The sequence below is a fragment of the Homalodisca vitripennis genome, chromosome 6, assembly GCF_021130785.1.
Source record: "Homalodisca vitripennis isolate AUS2020 chromosome 6, UT_GWSS_2.1, whole genome shotgun sequence".
NCBI lineage: Eukaryota > Metazoa > Arthropoda > Insecta > Hemiptera > Cicadellidae > Homalodisca > Homalodisca vitripennis.
Window position 1 is genome coordinate 106974122 of NC_060212.1, and position 23729 is coordinate 106997850.

Sequence of the window (23729 nt, forward strand, 5' to 3'; positions counted from 1 at the left end):
TTATACTTGAAGTGAAACTTTATTTACAAAATTATCAAACATATCATTGTACATGTATACATAATATATATGGTTATTAATAAGTACTTTCAGTTGTACACAGACCTATATACAAATAAATTTCAATATAATTATTTACTGATAAACTTAACACTTTTATTTCAATGAAAGTACTCAACAAAAGTTCATTGATATTACTTGTCGAGTTATACAATAACTCACTTCATGCAGATGACTGTTTATACAGTTTAGTATTTAATAGTTTCTTTCCACACATAGCACAAATGCCTTTTTTGTAAGCACAGGGCTGGCAATAGTGTGACCCCACTTGGTGCACCTTCTGTCTGCATATTTTACAAGTTTCAAATTTGGAGGTGTAAGGGTTAAACCGATTTTTGCTAGCCGTCAGGGCTTTATTTTCTCCAACTTTCCTACCACCACTCTCAACAGTATTTCTTGCTCCACTTTTCCAAGGATCAGGTGTTATAACCTTTCCCAGTTTCTTCTCACACTTTTCGCACACCATTCTGCAACAGAATTGAGAAAATTAATCCAGGGTAGACATACAAGCAAAAATCTGACAATAGATTTGGAAAGATAATAACATAACCTGTTATCAAGTGATTAATTCCTATGAATTAAAAACTACATACTTCCCACTGACTGAATACTTGCTGTGTCGGCTTTGAGAATGTGCAGAAAACCTCTCATAAGTTGAAGCGTGCAACTCCATCCAGTAGCAAGCGTACACTGCATCACAATCATTCTATCTCATTCAATGCATTCTCAATCATCAGCAAACATACATGGTCTAATTCTAACACATTCATATAGTCATTCAATGCATTCTCTCGATCATCAGCAAACATACATATGGTCTAATTCTAACACATTCATATAGTCATATAAGTGTTAAGTATTGACCAAGACTGTCTGGACTGGAGACTTAGAATTTTTTAGAACTTTTTCATTCCAATAGCTTTCTATGAACTCAATGAAGAGAAAAAACTTTACATTCGCTAAAAAAAAGTCAGGTACGAATAGTTTGAGCTATTTCTATTGGTTCATGCATACCAATTTTCCCTCAACTTCCAATTTATTAATTATACTAATTTTTGTATTACCTACAAAATATATAGACTGAATTTATTAAAGAAGCTCTAGAGCATTTGTTACCTTGTGAACTTTTTGTAAATTTTAAAAATGTACTACATTTAACGTTGAGAAATGCTTAATATACGGTATATTATATTGTAAGAATTCCAACATTTTTTCCAGTTTAATATTCAAATTCTACACACTTTGGCAAAACATATATAAACCTTGTGAATAGGTCGAAATGAACTTGCCAGTATAAAATTTACTATATAGTTAGTTGGAGGGTTAATGAGCAAAAATGAACAGACGTAGGACATGAAGAAATTTTTAGTCACAGGATATCACTGGAAAGATGTTAATAATCAATAGTATCTTCATTAACTTTTTCGACAGTACAAACCATTTAAAATTGACAAGCATTAAAACCTTAGGGAGCCAGGAGGATGGTTGTAATTTTCATAAATTCATATATCGACTTGTGGGCTATTGTAGGAACCTTTTGTTAAATGTTTTTCAATAAAATATTCAGAAAAATGTCAATATACAGCTCATTTAATTCTTGAGATGTCCTGTCAACAGACAGAAAATCATACCGAAAAAATTCTTTACTGTTACCAGAGGTAGACAGTTTTAATATTGTAGGATCACAGAGGACAATCTGACACGTGATCTCAGAGCGGGAAGTAGCAATCCTTAATGCCCCAGAGCATCAGTACAGGCTTCAATGGTGCCTTCTTGCACTTATGGCGAAAAAATAAAAACATCACTTGAGATAATACACAAATTCAAGCTCAGATCATGTGAGCACTCATAAATGTTAATTGTAACTTTAGTACTAATAGTCATGTATTTATGATAACCTAATCTAACCTATTTACACCAGTAATAACAAGTAGTACATAGTGAAAGAGTGGCCTCCGGATAATACCAAAATGACAAATGATTGTACTCAGTCTGTTTACAAATTTGTTAATTTTACAATATTTTCTCGTAACCACCATATGAGCTCCATGTGGTAAAGACATTCACAGCACATCGACTCTGACTCTAGTTGATTGTCAGTAGGAGGGCTTGTAGCCTAGGCAGTGTTTTAACTGCATAATGCTTTATTAATATTGATAATTTGTATAAAAATTGTTATCAAAATCGGCTAATACATTTTTGAGGTACGGCCTTCCAACGATTTGTTTTGTCAGCACATAACCTGTAAAATCGGTTAGGTTCCGAAAATAGGTCTGGCCTAAGAATGAGGGTCATATTGTAGTAGAGTAGACCATGTATTGAATGTGTATATAAAGTTTTATTTAAATCGACTGGTACGTTTTTGAGGTAAGGCCATCCATAGATGTAGTTTTTCAGTATTTGACATGTCAAATTGATAAATCACCAACAATAGGCACAGCCTAAAAATGAGGGTTGAAATACAATACAGTAGACCGTGTATTGAATGTGTATAGAAAGTTTTATCAAAATCCGCTGGTACGATTTTGAGGTACAGTCAATTATAGATTTGTTTTTTTCTGCAAGTGGCTTATGGCATTGAGTATACTTTGTTCATGAAAAACCCGGTATTTGTAGTTTTAGAATGTCAGTTAAGTAGATTCTATAGATTTTGTTTTGTATTTGTTCTTCAAATAACAAAATGAATTTAGTTTTTTAATGAACTGGTTCAGGGACTAGGTTCGTAGTAGTTCAGGAAATATGTTAGGGTAGACTTTAATAAGCGGCATACACTCATTTGGTTGTTTTCATTGGACAATTTGATATATTATCCAACTTCGATATGTACAAAATGTACACAATAAATTTTAATAAAATACAGAAACAAGAAGAATCTCGTACATTATAACTAAAAAAAACTCAAATTTAACACTAATGTTACAAAACAACAAAACCAACTATGGCCTAGACTTAGGTATCAAGGAAACCTTACAATATAATTAACTTGCCTAGCTATATATCAATGAGTAACCGCTTTTGTGAAATGGAGGAAAGATTCTCCCTACGGATTACCAGGATCCAAACCTACATGTTGAAGCCACGTAAACAAATCTCGTCACTTGTGACAAATATCTCACATATTTTCCTCATTCATCGCCATTTTAAAAGTCTCAAAATAAATATTGGTTACATCTTGCTGGTTATTGCTTACATACATTAAAATTACTATGGCTGCAGTATAATACGAGGCCACAACCACAATAGAATCATAGTATATCCTTAAAAACAGTAAAAAGTAACTAAATGTTAAACTGGTTTGTTTGTTACATTTTATAGATTGTACCGTAGTTGTAATTATTTTTGCTGAATCGCGGTAGGAAGTAGGCTCTTTTGTTAACTAGACGCGGTGCATGGACATTGTTTGTTGGTTCGAGACAAGTAAAACAGCTGATCGAGATGTCTACGGTGATACGTTCCCGATCCGGTTGGTTTGAGAGAGAGGGGGCAGGGTTGGAGTGTCGACGACAGGGTGCAGACGTCCAGTTGAGAAGCAGTAGTTCTTCCTCTAATCCTCTAGTTTGGGATATAGAGTAATTCTTTTTATCGGGTGTAATTTAAATCAAGTTATTAATTTTCTTTAGTGTGTATTAGTTTCCTATCAGCCTCCATAGTCTTCAAAGTAGTAAGTCCCGTACCAGCGTTTAGTTAATATCTTTTATTTTTATACTGTTGTGATTAAATTTCTAAAGTTTCCCATATTACAGAGTCTGTGAATTAATTCAATTTCTGAAGTATTGTCAATTAGATTTTGATCGTAAAGTTAATATCAATTCTTGTGTTATTTTGATTTTGAATATTTTGAGAAGAGAACTTTTTAGTTTATTTTGTTAATTTAAACCATTTTGGAGAAGTATATATTTTTAGTTTCATTTTTATTTTGATCAGACTCTTAATTAGATTTGACCGATTGTGAGAAGTTTTTGAAGAAAATCAAATCTAAAGTTTGTAAACTTTGTTAAATATTTGGGTGAACTTTAATTCGGAATAAATCAAGTATTTCCGAAAAGTTGTTTTGATTTATAAAGTATTAGCTCCAAAGTAAAATAATATATGTACTATAATAACGGTACATAATTTGCGCCAATCTGCTATTTCTTTTTGAGCATAAAACTTGTACGACGGGTTACTTACAGGAAAGAACTTGTGAACTTGCATAAACTTGTCGGATTCCTGCAAGTGTGTATAACTTGTATAAGACTTGTGTAAGGCTTGTATAAACTTGAAAATTGTGTATAAACCTGCATAATCTTGTGTAGTGTGTAAGACTTAGGACTTAGAACAGTATTGTGATTTTAGAATATTTGATTTATTTTAAGTAAAATTATTTTAAAAATAAAATGGAGCTAGCGCATGTGGATCTGTTGCTCAAAAAGGAATTAATCTTTGAAATAAAATTTTAGGGGTTGAAATGCTTTTGAAAACGACACCGTCCTGAATGTTGGAAAAATGTTGAGGTCCCTTTTGAAATTAAATATTAGGGCCAGTGCTAATAATCTGAAAGGGGGTATAAAATAATTATAGTTATAGTAGAAAAGGTCAAGAACAATGAGGGCAGGAGATAGGAATATTGTGAGTGCTTCCTGTGTAAATGTAAAAAGGTCCGAATGTGCCCAAGCTGCAATAACCCTGCCCGTTGTAAAAGTGTTGGTAAGGGTACATATCATAAAGTATTATTGCAAGTGAACCTGATAAGTGAAAGTATTTATGACTCATTAGTAAAGAAAGGACTGGCCAGTATGATTGAACATACTGATGTTAAATGCTTATCGGAGATAATAACGATGTATAGATCCTGGGTAAATGTGTTTTTAAAAATAAAGATAGCTGGGTTTTTCTTAGATGGTGCATATTTCCAAATTAAAATTTAAATACGAAATGTGAAATTTGAGAACTCTATAAACATTAGCCCGCCGCACAGGTCAGTATGTTTTATTTTCAGGAAAATTATATTGTCGAAAAGGAACAGAAGATGGGTCTAGAACAATAAAATTGGCAATATAATTCATTTCTAAATTAACCTTATTTGGGTGAACTTTAATTCGGAATAAATCAAGTATTTCCGAAAAGTTGTTTTGATTTATAAAGTATTAGCTCCAAAGTAAAATAATATATGTACTATAATAACGGTACAAGATAAAGAACATAGATAGTTTTTATAAAACGTAATTTGTGTCAACATTTTTGGTTTTATAGTTTAGATAATCACAAATATGATTCTATTGTGATGGTGGCCTCTTATTATACTGTAGCCCATGGAACCATTCGATAAAAACGACTGAATAACAAGTGTAGGCCGCTTATTAAAGTCTACCCTAGGTTAGGGATAGTTCATGAACCAGGTTAAGATTTGTGTCAGATGATTTGTTCTATCTATGGATGGAATCTATGGGCAGATTCACACTGCTATATTGCCATTGTATTGTGGCCATTATTCAAATACAATGCAAATGAATAGGGTAGGGTACGATAAGCGGACCCGGTTTTTTATATCGAAGAATGTAACCATCGATACCTAATATTCACATCTCAAATCCTAGACTATCAATCGATATTTAAGTATTTATAGTCCTCAATAACAATCACATGTTTTAAATTAACATATGAATTTAATATTTACAGTGATGAAACAAATTATTATAACCAAAATTAGGAAAACTGAAGACCATATTTGCTCCTCTCACAGTTACAGTAGTTTCTTTCCCACAAATTTCACAATCTCGGTTTTTCGGTACGAGTCCAACATGTTGAAGCCACGTAAAACATGTCTTATCATCTTTCAAAGCAATGTCGTGTATTTTAAAATTGACTGCCATTTTTAATAATCAAATTTTACTTATGTAAAATTGAAATATTACCTTTATGCGTATTATTTGAAAGTGTTTACAGCTGTTGATATAGATTATTTAAGTTAATTATTCAAAATAATTAATCAATATCGATTGATTATATCGATGGTTATGATTAAGTAGTATCGTTTGCCAATTTCGATATAAAAACCGGGTCCGCTTATCGTACCCTACCGAATGAATATACTTTATTTTAAGGGGATTCCCTACTGAAAAATGACCAATTTTTACAACAAAATTTAAATTAACTTTTATATTTATTTCAATTCTATGGCTTATAAGAAACCATAAAAACATAACTTTTACTATAATATAACTTTTCATCACTGTGAAAAAATATTTGAAGAGGAGCACGCAGACCTAGTTTTGGTCTAGTCAGCCAGTGCCAGAATCAGACTCCAGCAATCCTTTTTTTTAGTAATAATATATCAAATATAGCCTTTTCTTTCTTGTTAGTGGTTTATTAGGCCTACATATGTCTTCAATATATAAATATACCATTCACCGGCTACAAGTACCGGTATGGTAAGTTACTTTCATCTATAGCTACTAAATAGCTTGTGTAAACTTCAAACGCTGATTCCCGCAGATTTAAAATTTTTATATTTTACACACAAAAGTTCTTATAACTTTTTAGCTATTAAAGCTAAAGCAGTGAAACTTTTACTACATATGATTTATAATGTTGTAAAACTTTTTGTGCATGGATATTATTATATATTAAACAAAAGTTTAAATAAAAAATAATTAAAAATACTATTTATAAAAAAAGGTTTTAAAATGTTTTTGTCAAGCCATACATTTAAAACTAATTGAGAAATAAACTTGAGCATGCACAAAAACTTAGTAGCCTACTTGTCATGTTCTTAAAAATGAGATAATAAATAATAATATTGGTTCATTAGTTACAAAGTTATAAGACATTCAAAATCCCATGTATTTTTCTTAAAAAAACCCCAAAATTCCAAAAAGGAGGTAAATATATGTATATTTTTAAAATATAACAGTGGCAATCATTATTCTAGGGCCAAAGGAAACCAAGTATATACATATTATAATCATTAAACATGTTTTAATGAAAATCACTAGTTTCAATAGGGAATTCCCTTAATGAATTAAAAAAAATATTATTATTTAGGCTAATAAATTAAAAAGAACTGGCAATTGTAAATAACTATAATTAGAAACTTTTTGTATTCATGGTTTAAACCTTTAAGGAGTACGTGTAAATGCTACACAATGAGTAAGGATATCATATGACATATATTCTTATAGTGGCCCAAAGGAGTACGGACATCATATGACGTTTAGCCTCTGTATTTTTGTATTATCATAAATGCATTGCTATTACTGATTGCCTTTAGGTAGATTAGTCTGTAAAGTGGTTCCATCTATTGGCAACATACTTAACTATCATGTTTGTGCTCACATTCTCTTTTAATCTGATTTTAACACCAGATCGCACTAGACACCTGGTAGAAGCCACCGACTCATGGTCGCATCGCGTGCGCATCGCTTTGCTGTCAGAATATCCCGCCACATTATACTAGCCATTCCTTGTATAGGCCTACTGCTTACTGTGGTCATATTTATCTTGTGAGAGTGACATATTTGTTAGACAACCATCTAGTTCGTTACTGTTGTCCAAATGGCAGACAATACTGATTTAGTCTGCCTTAGTGAGGAAATAAGACATTTAACTTTGAAAAATACAGTACTGAAATATTGACTTGTAGAACACGTTATTAGGCTTTCAAATGTAAATAAACATTTTTAAGAGATTTTAATTTTTTACTCCTTTTGGTATTTTTTGGATTTTATCCATTACTCATTTTAGACTATCAATGGAAGACGTCATATGACGCCCATACTCCTTAAAGGGTTAAGTAGGATATTTCTAATTCATAATTTGTTGTGGCCACAACTATACTGCAGCCCTGAACATTATAAAAGAAGTATCATAGCCTATTAAAGTAGGTACATTAAATTAATTGGCATAACACATGATGTATTGACTTACTTGTATCAAATAGCCTAATTTCAAAATAGCTAAAAACCAACTTCAGTTTCCCTTGTCAGAATTGAGTATTTTGTTCAAACGTTTAAACACATCAAACATAAAGATTATTACAAATTTAAAATTACAAAAATGTCCATAGTTGTAAAAATATTCACTCTTGCATCAAAGAAAAATTTAAACGAAGCCAAAACGTAGTCAAAAGTTTTATAACATCCCTTATATTTATTTACTTATTTTACTTATTCTCTTCACTTCACTGCCACCTTCATCTCGTTTCTTCTCGCACTTCACATCTGCAGAGCCACTCTAGACCTTGTTCTATATGCAAGGATTGGTCGTTCTTCTAACTCAAAACTTTCTAACAATTCTAACTGCGGCACACGACAACAAAACGCGTCTTTGTCAATCAGCCGGTCCACCTATCAAACATAAGAATACCGTATTTTTTTGAAACCGATATTTCATGAGATTTTAGCTGATTGCTGTTATAGGATGTTATGAATGCATAAAGAACCTCTAACCAGTTATACAGCAGAGGCCCTAAATTCTTATTTATTTTTATTTTTATTTACAGGTAGGGAAGTGAACCCCTTTCGACACCTGGTTGCATTGGTTAGTATTTATTACTTAGTTTAGTGTCCAGTTTTTTTTTTATTTATGTTTTCGCCACCCCTGGTAGTTTCCGAGTACGGACAATAAACCATACAAAAGATTTTTTTTTAAAAATCAACGTTTTGTTATTATTTTTTTAATTCTTATATTTTGTATTTTTCTATTACAAATGCTCTATGTTTATTTATTTACTAATTTTTCTACCTTAGTTTTGTAGCCCCATTTCTTCTTAATATATTTTCAAGGCATAAAGTGTAAAAATAATGTGAGAGTGCTTAAAGAGTATTCTTTTTTTTAATAATTTTCATGTATAATGTTATCCAATTTTACCGATGTTAATCTTAATTTCGAGTCAAGAAAATATCGTATTTTAAAGGTCTGATCTTTGTTTCTTTATTTTTATGTTTTGTAACATACGCGCAGAGCCAGAGAGAAATGCCAATTTGAATTTTGGGAAAGCCATACATGTGTGGAATTTTGGAACGTTAAGGAGTTAAGTTTGGTCTAAATTAGTCTAAACATGATCTTTATATCTGTGAAGGGTGTTAGCTATTTTGTGCTTAAATCCATCGGTCGAATCTTTATTTATTAAGGTGTATGTGTATTTGCCAGCATTCAGAGTTTCCATAATTTTGGCTTTATACGATACGTTGATTAGTTACAACAGTGACTTTTCTGACGTTGAAACGACGTAAAGTTTATTTTGAGATTCATCGTCGCTAACTTTTCTGGATTTCTTAAGAAGAAATATGACTCCATATTTTAGTCTGTGGCAGTTTCAGATTTCAGACACTACTATAAGAGAATGGTGAACCAGAGCTCAATAAAACAATCACATTAATTAACTCCACACCATAGTTACGTAACTAGTTTCTCCTTATTAAGATTGGATTTTGTGTCAGGAATTTCGTTTAGTAAAAGACTGGCTTCGCACTGAAATCGGCCACTCTTTCCTCAGATAACTGTGAAACATTCCTGTCATGAAGTCTAGAGCTTTAACTAATTTATGGGTCAGGAAAAAGTGCAGTTTGGACAAGAGTAGTTTCTGTCTTACCCTAGATGACAGTTTTTTTACATTTATGTATTTTTTGCACCCAAGCCTTTGTTGTGATAAAAATAATTTATCTTAGAAATTTTCTTTCTCTTATCTGATTTTGTTGTTATTCAACTTTTAACTTAAAGCTGGATTGTTGGCGCTATTTGTCTCCCATATTAATCAACTACTACACCCAAACCAATCGGTTTGGCCATAATACCTGGGCCAAATTGTGAGTGATAACTTATGCTCTCATGTATTCAGAATACTCCTTGTGAGGGCTAAATATATTTCATATTCGTAAATATACTATATTCAGGCCGTGAGATCGATATTTTCAATTAATTGGTATGTAAGAAGAAGTAGTGATAGTCGTTAATATTAAATATTAACTAACCTCCTTTATTTGGCTTTTAGAGACACACATGTCAAATCTTTAGATATAATCTTTAGAAAGATAATGTTTTCCTAAAAACTGAGAATTACATCGAACTATCAGGACGGTAATAATAACTAAAATAAAAACCTTCGATGTTCTTCTTAGTCAATGACTGACTCAGTAATGAAATAAAACACAGATAATGTTAGTTTTATTTAATATCTATTGAGATATAAACAAATAATCTTTTTTATATTTTATGTTTTTATAAATAATTTAAATTTGTTTGCTATGTGCTTGACTAAGCCTATTACTTGGCCAAAATATATTTGAATCTTTATAGAGAGTTAAATCACTGTATTTTGATCAAACGAATATAACTTTTATTCGGTTGTCTTTGGAGTAGAACAATAAAATTCAACTCCCTGCTTGACTTTTCCTTGATTAGAACAGAACGTTATGCAGGCAGACTACACCTGAATACCACCTAGATCAATAGAACTGTAGAACAGCAAGTCCGCAGTCCGTACTTCTTTGGCGGTTATTGCTAGTTGACTAGACAGACACAGCAGCCATTTTGTAGTACAGACGGATTGAAAGAAAGTTGTTTTGTTTTCCGGTGAAGTATTATACGTTTATTATTATTGGTGTCAAAAGCTTATATTGAATTTCAGAAACTTAAAAGTTTAGTAAAATAACAGTGTTTTATCTTCTTTGCGCTACGAGTTGTTACTTATGAGATACATTTTGTTGAATTGTAAGTAAAAGTTATTGATTTTTAGTGTAAGACAGGGTAAAACTTGAGGAGACTGTAATTTGCCTCTGTTTCTTTTCTATTTTGTTACACTGATTGGACTAAACTTAGTGAACCTTTTTTTTACATTAATAACTCATGTAAGCTTCTTTAAGTTGTATTTGTTTTTATGGGAATAACCCATTTCAATGAGATAACCCTTTAGAGTGTCCTAGGCTACATTAGAGTGAAAGTTCACGGGTCCATTGGATTGATTTGGTAACTAGTCCTAGTTTTTTCTTTATTTAGCTAAGAGTTATTTCATTTCATTAAAAACATATATTTGAATGTAAAAACCATTTTGCTTCTCAAGGCTAAATTAGGTAACTTATCAATTTCAGCTGGGATTGAGTTAGTTTATGTACCTATTGATAATATTTCAGTAACCTAGTCTATCTGTTCATAGGAATAGGATTATATGATGTATTTTAGTCAAATAGTCTATTAACCATTGATCATACTTAATGAAATAGGTTTTGTCCATAAATGTAAAAATTAAAATATATAGGCCTAGCCTATATTAGCCTAATTAAAATTAACACTGAAATTATTAGCCTAATTAAAATCAACAGTAAAACAATATTAATCTAATTAAAATCAACAGTAATCTCACAGCCAACGAATTCTTTTATAGAGTAAAATGGATTTTTAAGCAATCAGCTTATACATTCTAGACCTAAACATACTTAGCCTATACTATGCGCAGTTCTAGCAAATAGGGGTAATTATTAAAAAAAGTGTATACAATACGGTTTGTGTGATTTGGCAATCTCTGTTCATCTATGCATTGGGATGTCAAATTTTGTTTTTTCCATGTTAGCCTATTATGACTAGGCTTAGCCTATGTATATTTTCTCTGATGACAAATTCAGCTAAGTTGTTTTTTATGTACATCACTGTACTGAAAATATACAAGTTCACCACAGTTAACATTTTAAGTATAATAAACAAGAGGCAACAATGCTTCACAGGGCCAGCCCAATACATTGTGTGAATTACATTTTTTTAAATCAATACAATGTCCCTGACTAAAGAGGAATGTCCCCACAAAAGCAAGTCATAGTTTAAATGTTACCGAAAAAGCGTAAGATATTATGCTATTCTAAGGTATTTAGTTGATACAATATCACTTACTTATTTCCAGATAAGATAGCTCACTCTAGAAATTTTCCTGCAAACAAGATCAATATGGGTTCCCCAATTCAATTTTAAAATCAATGTGAATAGTTTTACTGATCTATTTTCTATATTTTTTTATAATCCTATTGCAGAATCAATGGTAGTAGGGTACCCCAGTCACAATAATATTATTTCTGTTTAATATTATGAAGAGTTGATTAGGATTAACTGAAATCTAATATGTAGGTTTAATGTTAATCCTAGAAGAGGCAGATATCTGGCCTATATTATGTAAGCGTTTGTTTACTTGGCTAGTGAAAAAGTAGCCTAAACATTCTCTGATCTATTTACGTATGGCCATATAGAAGAAGAACAACTCTACAAGTCAACACCAATTTTGTTGGGTTTTAATTAAATTTGGTGTCTTGTGTTATAAACTAGGCCTATTCCAGGTCCAGGCTTTATGCGAATAGTTGACAACAGCTGAGGCGCTGTCATGTTAGATGCAAATTTATCTGTAATGTTTAACAAAATCTGTATATCCTAGGTTTTATTTTAAACTAGGCCTATTTTATTTATAGTTTTTCTCATCAATTAAGTTTATTTCAGTTAATTTATTTACAGATAATAATTAATGAACATTTAGAAATTAAGATAAAGTGGCCGACGTGAAACTGGCCATAGATTCCATCCATAAAAAGAACGAGTACCAGGAACTAGTTCCTAAATGAATCCTAACCTAGTTCATCAACTCAAACCATACAAAATATATATTTAATTAATAACGTGAAGATAAATACTACGGGTAGGGTCCAATAAGCGGACCCGGTTTTTTATATCGAAGAATATAATCATCGATACCTAATATTCGCATATCGAATCATAGACTATCAATCGATATAAAAGTAATAACAATCATATGTTTAAATTAAAATGTGAATTTAATGATAACAAATAATAAATGAACATAACCAAAATCAGGGAAACTCATAACTTTAACTAAATGAAACAGAACGAAAACGTTTTTACTAAAGTTGTGTCCACCATTACCTTCTTTTTTTGCATCTGAAGACGACCATGTTAGCTCCTCTGACAGTTACATTTGTTACCTTTCCACAAATATCACATAATGGATTCTTAGGTACTAACCCAACATCCTGAAGCCATAAAAAAAACATATTTTATCGTCTTTTAAAGCAATTTCGTGAAGCTTCCTAAGATTGACGGCCATTTTAATACACAATGTTACGTGAAATTTAAAATATTACCTTGTATTATTTGAAAGTGTTTACAGCTGTTCATATAGATTATTTAAGTTGTTAAAAATAATTCATCAGTATCGATTGATTATATCGATGGTTATGATTAAGTAATATCGTTTGCCAATTTCGATATAAAAAACCGGGTCCGCTTATTGGACCGTACCCAATACTACAAATAAAGATTTTAAATGAACAAACACTACTTTTATGATAATAATCTCCTTTTATAGCGGCAATTTTCAAGACTATACTCAATTAAAAGGCAAGAGAAACCATATAAAAGGTCCCATACCTATTAAACGTACGAGCCAATGTTGATAAAGCTTTCTATACACATTCACTACATGGCCTACTATACTAAAATACAAGCCTCATTCTTAGGCCGCGCCTATTTTCGGAGCCACACCTATTTTACAGTCTATGTGCTGTCAAAAACCAATTTATGGATGGCCATACCTCAATAACGTACGAGCCAATTTTGATAAAACTTACCACTGAACACATTCACTACATGGTGTACTATACTAAAATACAAGCCTCATTCTTAGGCCGCGCCTATTTTCGGAGCCACACCTATTTTACAGTCTATGTGCTGTCAAAAACCAACCTATGGATGGCCATACCTAAACAACGTACGAGCCAATTTTGATCAAACTTTCTGAACACATTCACAACGTGGTCTACTATACTAAAATACAAGCCTCATTTCTAGGCCGCGCTTATTTTCGGAACCACATCGATTTTACAGGCCAAGTGCTGACAAAAACCAATCTATGGATGGCCATACCTCAAAAACGTACGAGCCAATTTTGATCAAGCTTTCTGTACACATTCACTACATGGTCTACTATACTAAAATACAAGCCTCATTTATAGGCCGCGCCTATTTTCGGAGCCACACCTATTTTAAAGTCTATGTGCTGTCAAAAACCAACCTATGGATAGCCTTACCTCAAAAACCTACGAGCCAATTTTGATAAATCTTTCTAGGTACACATTCACTACATAGTCAAAATTGGCTCGTACGTTTTTGAGATATAGCCATCCATAGATTGGTTTTAGACAGCACTTGGCCTGTAAAATCGATGTGGTTCCGAAAACAGGCACGGGTTAAGAATGAGGGCTGTATTGCAGGATAGTAGACAATGTAGAATAGAATAGAATAATTTATTGGCCACAAGATATTTCATAGAAATACATAGGCAGGTCAGTATAATTTTTATAATTGTACTTCACTAGTTAAAGAAGTCATTGTCAGTCCATTGACTCAATAAAAACTCACTTATTGAATAAAATGCATTATTTAACAAGAAAATTATATAATTTTGATTTAAAAGAACAGTCTTTTAATTTTTTCATTTCCATAGGCAATTTATTCATGAATTTAGATGCAATGTGCAGAGGGTTTTTTTCACTTTTGCTAAGTCTATGTGGAGGTAAATTTATTAAATGGCTATTTCTTGTATTGTACGAGTGGATTTCATTTCTGAGCATAATTCTGTCTTCATTTTTTCTAAGATACAACAAGCATTGCATTATATACATACAAGGTTAGAGTGAGAATCCTGAGCTGTACAAAAATATCCCTACAGTGATCAAGCCTACCAGCTCCAGCAATGATACGGATAGCCTTTTTCTGTAGTAATAAATACCTCTTCGGCATGGGAGGCTCCACCCCATACAACAAGACCATAGGTAATATGTGATTGGAAAATACCAAAATAGGCAGTGCGGATCCCGTTCTGGTCCAATTCACCACATAAGCGTTTTAAGGCATAAAATGCTTCTGCTAAGTTTAATTTTGAGACCAATTATGTGTTTATTTATTTAATTTATTTCCAACGGACATACTCCATTTTTACATTCAAGATCCATAATTCAAGATCAATAATTACAACTTAACCTAAACCAAAAAATTACCTCAACAAAAACATGTGAATGACTGAAAGGAAATATTACATAATACTCTAATGCAAGGCATGATATATGCTAGAATAAAAAACGTAATTTAAATGTTTTAAAAACTATAACAATACCATAATGAAAAGACGCAACAATAAATAAACTATAACAATAGAAATAACATAATAACAGAAATAACTTAATAACAGTAACAACAGAAAAAAACATAATAAACTATAAAATAATATAACAGGGATATTCGTAACAGTGTTTCAAAACAGCAGACAGTAAAAATAACAATGGTAAATAGACAAACTATGACATAACAATAAACCGAGAAAATGAACAAACATAGACATTAAGTGGAGGCATTTACGTTGGCAGCACTGCACCTTTCACTTTCCACTTCAATGATCTCACGCCATCATGGAACAGGTCGACAGTTATAGGCAGGTTGTTGCCGGCCCTCTGCAGGCGAGCCACCGTGCTGTTTTGCTGCATAGTTTGTGCCATAGTGTTGCCTGATGAAGAGGTCATTGGAACGAGTGCTGGATGGTGTCTTGAAATTGAGGAGTTGAAGGACGTCCGGCCGGGCAAACCATCTCACCGTTCACCAACTTATGGAGAACCACTAAGTCGGCTACAGTCCTGCGAGTATCAAGATGTTCCAGTTTAAGTCTGGCGTACATATCATCAATTGGTACTTGTTGGTATTGGTATCCATTTCTGACACCCACCAAACGGATGAAACAACGCTGAACTCGTTCAAGATCATCACAAAGGTACTTTTGGTGTGGATTCCAAACAGTCGATCCATATTCCAGAATCTGGCGTACCAGGGCACAGTATATTGTCCCTCAGGGCTACCATATTTTGTTATATGTTTAGAAAAACGGGAGATAAAACCAAGCATTCTGTTTGCCTTCGAGCAAATATTATGAACGTGAGCCTCAGGGCTAAAATTCTGTGTCAGAGTAATTCCCAAATCTCTCACTTCATTTACTCTAGCGATGGTTTCTCCTCCTTGCAACAAGTAATTTGTATATTATAGGCGAAGTGCAACGGTAAAATGATATGGCTTGACATTTCTTGGCGTTTAGTGACATTTTGTTTATTAAGCACCATTCATATACGCCATGAAGACTATCTTGAAGTGATTTCACAATCCGCAACATGAGTAATCTGTGAGTATAACTTGACATCGTCCGCAAACAATAGGCCAGTCACTGTTGATATTCAGAGGAAGATCGTTTATAAAGAGTGCGAAGAGATAAGGTCCAATGATAGAGCCCTGGGGAACACCGGAAAGTGAGATAAACTCAGAGGATATTGAGCCAGCAAACTTCACTGCAAGCCTGCGCTCAGAAAGGTAACTCGACAGCCAACGAACTGAAATGTCATCGAAACCAAGCGCAGAGATTTTCTTGAGTAATAAGGCATGGTCAACAGTGTCAAAGGCCTTGGAAAAGTCTAAATATATGTATCCAGCTGTTTGCCATTAGCAAAAGCATTCTGCACCTGAGTCTGGAGTAACATTAAGTTTGATAGAGTCGAACTTCCTGGTGAGAAACCGTGTTGCTGAGGACAGGTTAACTGAGCAATCCTAAAATCTTATTCGATCGAGAAATAGATCCTCAAAAACTTTGGATATCGCTGAGAGAATGGAAATGGGCCTGTAATTTTGAGGTGATGTCAGTAGGTCCTGATTTATGAATGGGACCACGTAGGCTGCTTTGAACGCCTCAGGAAAAATTCCCATCGCAAGTGAAGTATTAAATATGTGGCAAACTGAATGGCCAAGATGCTTCTGCTGTACTTGAGTACCCCTGGTGGAATCCCATCAGGGCCCCAGCCCTTTTTGTCATCAAGGTTTCTAAGCTTCTCCAATACTTCTTCAGGGGTGAACTCATAAGCAACTCCGTCACCGAGATGGTAATATCCGCTTGGAACAAAGACCTCCGTGGGCTTAGTGAAAACCGAGGAGAAGAAGTCCTTGAATGCTTCACACATCGCAAGAGGCTCCTCAGCAACGACTCCATTGTGAACAATCTGAGAGGGCACAGACGAGAGATTTTCTTGTGGAATTGACATGACTCCAAAATAAAAACGGAAATTGTTGGGGATTCCAGCTTCCACCCTTTGTATATGCTGGCGATAATCCCAGGCAGCCAAGACCCTACACCTTGCTCTTATATTAGCGAATCTGGAATAATTAGATGCTGACGGAAAGTGCTTGTATTTTTATGTAAACATTTTTTGTTATTATTATTAAGTTTTTTTAAATAAGTGAAAAACCATTTAGGAAACGGAGAGTAGCCAATTCTTAAACGTGTTGATGCCAACATAATGTGGATCAAGGGTTAAGCCCAAAAAAGTTGGATTTTCTGTGTGTTGTTCTGGTTTTCTTTAAGGGCCAAAAAAGGTTGTCACTGTTTTATTTGTATTTAATACCAATTCATTAGCAGTCAACCAATTTTGAATGAGATTTTGATTTGATTTAGCATGTGCCAATGCTAGACTGCTACTAGGTTGTTTTATTTATGATTGTAGTGTCATCAGCATAGAGGACGACATCCGCAGGTACACATTCACTCAAATCATTGATCATAATAAATGAAAAGTATGGGGCCAAGCACTGACCCTTGCGGGACACCACAATTTACATCTAGGCTGCTTGATTCCTTGTTGTTGCTTACTACATATTGTTTGCGATTTTTCAGGTAACTTTGGAAAATTTTTAAGGCAGAGCCTTCAATTTTAAAGTGCTGAAGTTTATTTTACTAAAAGCTCGTGAGACACACAGTCAAAGGCCTTGCTGAGGTCACAAAAGGTGACCGCAGCAAGTTCCTTTTCTTCAAAGCAGCCTAGAATTTGTTCCACCAATTTTATTAAGGCATTGGCTGTAGAAAGACCTTTTCTAAAACCAAATTGTGAACTACAGATTAACTTGTTAAACTCCATGTAATGCATAAGCTGTTTGCTGATTATAATTTCTATTACCTTAGATAAGACAGGAACAATTGCAATAGGTCTAAAGTTTGTTAAGTTGATCTTTTTTAAACCCTTTTTAAAAACAGGAATCACCTTAGTAACCTTTAAAATGTTAGGAAATTCACCTTGAGACAGACACTTATTGATTAGAGCAGTAAGAGGAGTGATGTAACAGCAGATGGTATCTTTTACCAGTCTGTTTGAGAAACCAAAATGATCTTTGCTTGACTTATTGGACAACTGTTTAAACTACATTTAATACATCATTTTCAGAGACATCATTAAAACTAAAACAAGTTACAGTCTCAGGAACATCTCTACGAACTAAAAAATCTAAAGCACAATGAGTTGTATTTTGACTATCAGGGTCTGTTTGATTTCTTTTGAAACATTTACAAAATAATTATTAAAATTCATCTGGAGTAAAAACATTATTATCAAACCTATGAGTTCCACTTGAACCCTTCTTAGACTTATTTACCAATATTCCACAATGATTTAGTTTGGTTTTCTGAACACTTTATTTTTAACATATTTGCCTCCTTTTTGGCTTCTCTTATTTTTTGTTCCTATAACATGCTTTAAGCCTATTATAACTGGTTCTAAAGAGATTGCAATTTTGCTGTTCACACTCCCATTTTTAGCTAGTGAGTAGAGAAAGTCTAGCCTATTCTTTATTTCTCCAAGCTCAGGAGTGTACCAATGTGTACCTCCTGTTAGTAGGCCTATTGGGTTTCTTAGTGTTTCCAGAGTTTATTCTAATATGTTTAGTAAAACTTATGTCATAATAATATTTAAAACTATTTACAAAGTTGTTAAAATTCTCATTAATACTTTCGTCAATAAAAACATCAGACCAGCTTTCCTTTCTTAACAGATACTTAAACAGATTGATGGTTTTATCATTAATATTTGGCACATTTTTATAGACTAGACAAGGGTTTGCTATTAAAATTTGAAACTAACTCTACAATTTTTTAACACAAAAAGTTGACCCTAAGTGATCACTAACATGGAAGTTTTCTTAAGCTAACATTTAACTGATCCCCAAAGGAAGTGAAAACATTGTCCAAACAAGTGTTATGGTCGAGTGGGGTCAGTTATTGTGATTTTAAGTCCATACATGGAGCAAAGGTTAACAAAGTTTCCGGCATTCTTGTCCTGGCCTTGAGGCGAAAAGTGAAGGTTGAAGTCTCCGCACACAATTGCGTTTCCACTTTTTTGATTAATATGGCTTAACACTTTTTCCATTATATCCATAAAATTGTCATAACTTCCATTTGGACTTCTGTACACATTAATTAAAACTAAGTTTAGATCTACAAGTTCAATGCAGGCTAGTTCGCAATCCAGTCCAGTGGATAGGCTATTTAAATTTTTTCAATTACCTTAGTGTAGTGAATGTGTATAGAAAGTTTTATCAAAATTGGCTTGTACACTTTAAGGTACGGCCGTGTATGTTTTTCCAGAATGTTACTACACGTAAAGTCGATATCTCCGAAAAAGACGCGGCCTAAGAATGAGAGGTCTGTATTGTAGTACAGTATACCAAGTACTGAATGTATTTAGAATGTTTTATCAAAATTAGTTCGTACGTTTTTGAGGTACTTCTATCTATAGATTTTGTCTTTCAGTGTCTGATACGTAAAATCCCCGAAAATAGGAGAGGCCTAAGAATACGGGTAGTAGTAATATAATACAGTAGACCATGTATTCAAAGTATAATCTATATATATTTTTGTATTTGTTCTTTTTGTTTTTAAATTATAAAATTTAATTTTAATAATATAATTTAATCCTGAACTGGTTCAGGAACTAGGTTTGTTGTAGTTCAGGAATTGGGTCAGGAATAGTTCATGAACCAGGTTAGGATTCAAGTAGAGGATTAGTTCTTTTTATGGATGGAATCTATGGCCAGTTTCACACTGCTGATAAAGTGACTGAATTGAGTCACACTTATTGCCTTGTAGGTCTAAATACAGTTTGGGTATATAAATTCAGTTACAGTACATTGTTTAGTATTCAGTTACTTTCAGAAAAATGCCCATTTAACCGTCTACATTTTGGAAGAGATTTTCTTACCCAGAATTGTGAAATCGTGTGAACCATAACAAATTAGAAATTTATATACTTTCTTATCAAAATGCTATTTTCAGAAATATTTAGTAGAGAGCCTCAAAACTTTATTCTAAAATGTATGTTTATGTAAATTTGTATGACTATATGCACAACTAACTATATTTTCCTAATTTTAAGGAGCAGGAACCTCAGGCAATGAATATAAACATACAATGCTCTGAATATAACACTAAAAGTAACAGCTAACAATTTTCCAAATTTTGTTTGAAAATTTATTTTTAATAAGTTAGGTATAACTAATATATATATACACGAGTTTTAATTCCGTTCCAAAAGTAACTTCAACAGTGTAGCCTAAACATGTAGCAACAAATCCAAAATATAGATGAAAATGTACAAAATACTATGGAGATTTTTAATTATAATTTGTTAGCATTTTAAACTTGCTCAGAAAAAGGAAATATTTAAATAAAGACGCACTCACTTATCCTCTGTTTTTGTAAGGAACGGACCATAAACAAATAAAGAAATAACAGTAAGCAAGGCCCTGTAATAATTTTACTCTTAAGACAAAGCACTCTTCAGGTTTTTTTAAAATTTGTCCTAACACTTCTGTGTTAGGAATTATTAATTTTATTTAGACATTTATAGTTACATTTTATGGCTATAAATAAGTAAAATCGCCTACGTATTTTAAACTTTTCATGCATTACTAAACTTTGGCAATGTCTCAAAAATATTGAGACAAGTCTGACAAACAAAGACAAATTACATTGTTTTTATTTTTTTTTTTTGTCAAAATATTTCCATACTTGTATTCAATATTGCAGCCGGTTTTTCGCAGTACACTTACTAATTTTTAGATAAAAGTTGAGTGAATTGTCTGCTGATATAAACAAACTAGTTGAGCTATTGTGAAGAGGAGTCCAATTTGTCTCCTCTACCTGATCTAGACCCTAATAGCCCTAAAAAGAAGGATATTTATAAATTTTATTTACAGTTTATTGGAGTATAAAAATATTACAAAACAAAAGAAGGAAGTTAAGATACACATATTCAATTAAACAAATATGTTTTGATGCACCAATAACTTTAATTTAAAATATACGGTACCTAATTCTAAGCAATATATGGGTCAACCTCGATTTTTCTCATATTACAATATAATGTTCCAATAGTCAATTAGAAAAGGAAATGACTAGAATTTCTTGCCGGAAAGCAGTTATAGGGAGCAGGCAACCGCCAGACGGTCATATGTGTATGTATACAATGAAGCAATTTGTTATTTTTATTTAAATTGTATAGAGTTCATTTATTTATGCTGTGTAAAGAAATTTAAATATTAATTTGTGTAACTGCCAGCAGTTTAGTTTAGTTTAGTTTGTTATGTAAAGTTCATATTAAGAGTACATTAATTTTAGTTAGTATGGCTGTTTTGGGAATAATTGAAGGTTTTGTACTTTGTTTGTGCTATATCATGTCCTGTAGCTGTCATGTAAAACTGAAAAATAAATAAATATATTGCTTAGAATTACCTATTAGTGATCAGGGGCACTGACGTGATCTGGGCTTCAAATTTGGAACTACTCGAGTTAATTTTTTTTCTAAAAGAGCAAGCAGCGCGAAGCGCTGCGCAGCGGGCAGGCATCGTGCGTGATCCTTTTTTTTTATTAAAAATTACTGATAAATTGTTATTACATATTACAATATAATGTAGGTAATGTATGTAAAACAATTTTAAACACATAATTACATGCCGGAAAGCAAAGTAAAACCAACAACTAACCTTAATAGTCGTCAACGTCGGAGTTGGAGTCTGGCTCAATGGGTTGTTGTTCACAGCGGTCACCGTACGCTGTGACACCGTTGTAGACATGTGAAATTGCCCGAAAGATGTTGTGTACTCTAGTTTTATAATCTGAATATTTTCTTTTAAACATAAACTCAGCTAAATGTCCAACAAGATGATGTTTTCTGTTGCCGTACCTTGGGATATTGCCTCTAACTTCCCGCCACAAACGTTCTATGGTTTGGTTGTGTGCGCCGGTATCGGGATCAATGAAATTGTAACTGTGGTTAACAGTAAGATGTTGGTAATTGTTATATTGTAAACAATTATAGCTTTTCCAACAATCACTGATTACTGTTGTTCCCGGCAACACGTACTTTTGTATTATAGGTAACAATGTTTCTTGGCCGCGTGTTGGTACAGGAACGGAAAAACCAACGTTTTGTTTCACGCTCAATACCAGCGAAAACCCAATTCCCTTCAATAATATGGCCGCGATTATATTTACGTTTACCGATTTTTGCCTCGTCAATCTGTACTGTTTTGCCCACCCCTCCAATAGGTTCTGATTTTTCAACTAGAATAATCACACAAACTTCTCTGAGATAGCTACTCCAATCTACTACAGCAACATGAGACAGGTCGAGTTCATGTCTTAGCAGGTCATGTCGTGGTGGTTTTAATAACACCCAATAAGCCACAAATCGGCACACTGTTTGTGTTGTGAGATTATGGTTTTCGAAAAAAGTTAATTTATACTGAGACACATACTTTTTGCACTGGACTTTCACTTTCTTCCGGTTACGATCAGTCTTTTCTATCCTGTTCCAACATCGAAACACGTGATCCGTTTCATTTAAGGTTATTTGACCTCCGCAACTCGGACATGTTTTATTACGTGGTAAAACTCCGTGGTCGTACAAAAAATTTCTTAAAGTTACACTATCCTCAGAACAAACTATTAATGATGCTAACGTAAACTCGCACGAATTACACAAAAAAGGATTAACATCCGAACGGCTGCACATCACGATAGCAACTGATTAGGACCGGCCGCCAGTGACTGATAACGCCAAGATAACGCCACGCGGACTGAAATTAATTCAGTATATACCCAGATCACGCACAATGCCTGCCCGCTTCGCGCTGCTTGCTCTTTTAGAAAAAAATTTAACTCGAGTAGTTCCAAATTTGAAGCCCAGATCACGTCAGTGCCCCTGATCACTAATAGGTAATTCTAAGCAATATATGACCGTCTGGTGGTTGCCTGCTTCCTATAACTGCTTTCCGGCAAGAAATTCTAGTCATTTCCTTTTCTAATTGACTATTGGAACATTATATTGTAATATGAGAAAAATCGAGGTTGACCCATATATTGCTTAGAATGACCAAATATACACTAAACATGGGATTTATATTTGTTTTAAGTATTAAAATATAAGTAAAAATATAATGGTGTAACAAAAATGATTGTTTATATATCTTGTTTTACTCTACATATTTTAAAGTCTAATCATTATAAAAATCATGTGTTTCTCTATTTTTTTCAAAATGAAAAGTGTTAGTTTTAAGTATACAACACTGTACTTTGACTGAAAATTTAAATACAACCAGATTGAGAAATTAGCACTTTTAATGAGTCCCGAAATGGTTAATGAGTTAAACTGCTTCGATCTAAAGTACTTGCTCTTTGATTGTCCTTCAATAGCAAGGGAGCGGTATGCCATCTTTGGTAGTTTGGACAAGGGTGGTGAATTTTCCAGGAGGACCTGATAGGTTGTTTTCGGCGGTTTGTGGAACTA

The 23729-nt window shown here is 33.1% G+C and overlaps 2 protein-coding genes across 3 annotated transcripts in view; one reads left to right on the top strand and one right to left on the bottom strand.

Annotated features, from left to right (window-relative positions):
• On the bottom strand, positions 1–8191 carry LOC124364687 (cysteine-rich PDZ-binding protein-like). The gene is made up of 2 exons (XM_046820354.1): positions 7966–8191; positions 1–527 (listed from the first exon to the last, which is right to left on the bottom strand). Exon 2 carries the CDS (start codon positions 524–526, stop codon positions 224–226), a length of 303 nt encoding a protein of 100 aa, XP_046676310.1. The 5' UTR covers position 527; positions 7966–8191; the 3' UTR covers positions 1–223.
• Positions 8192–10526: 2335 nt separating this feature from the next.
• The window catches only part of LOC124364688 (serine/threonine-protein kinase VRK1-like), a 31135-nt gene continuing 17932 nt past the window's right edge, over positions 10527–23729 (top strand). The window contains exon 1 of one of the 2 annotated variants that reach the window (XM_046820355.1): positions 10527–10749. The gene's annotated coding sequence lies outside the window, so the exon portion shown is untranslated. Of the gene's footprint in view, positions 10750–10985; positions 11005–23729 lie in introns of those variants that run through there. The other variant, XM_046820356.1, reaches the window with a different exon arrangement.

Excerpts from the sequence above, each read along its gene's own strand:
- LOC124364687 (XM_046820354.1), bottom strand. The coding sequence starts at position 526 with ATGGTGTGCGAAAAGTGTGAGAAGAAACTGGGAAAGGTTATAACACCT.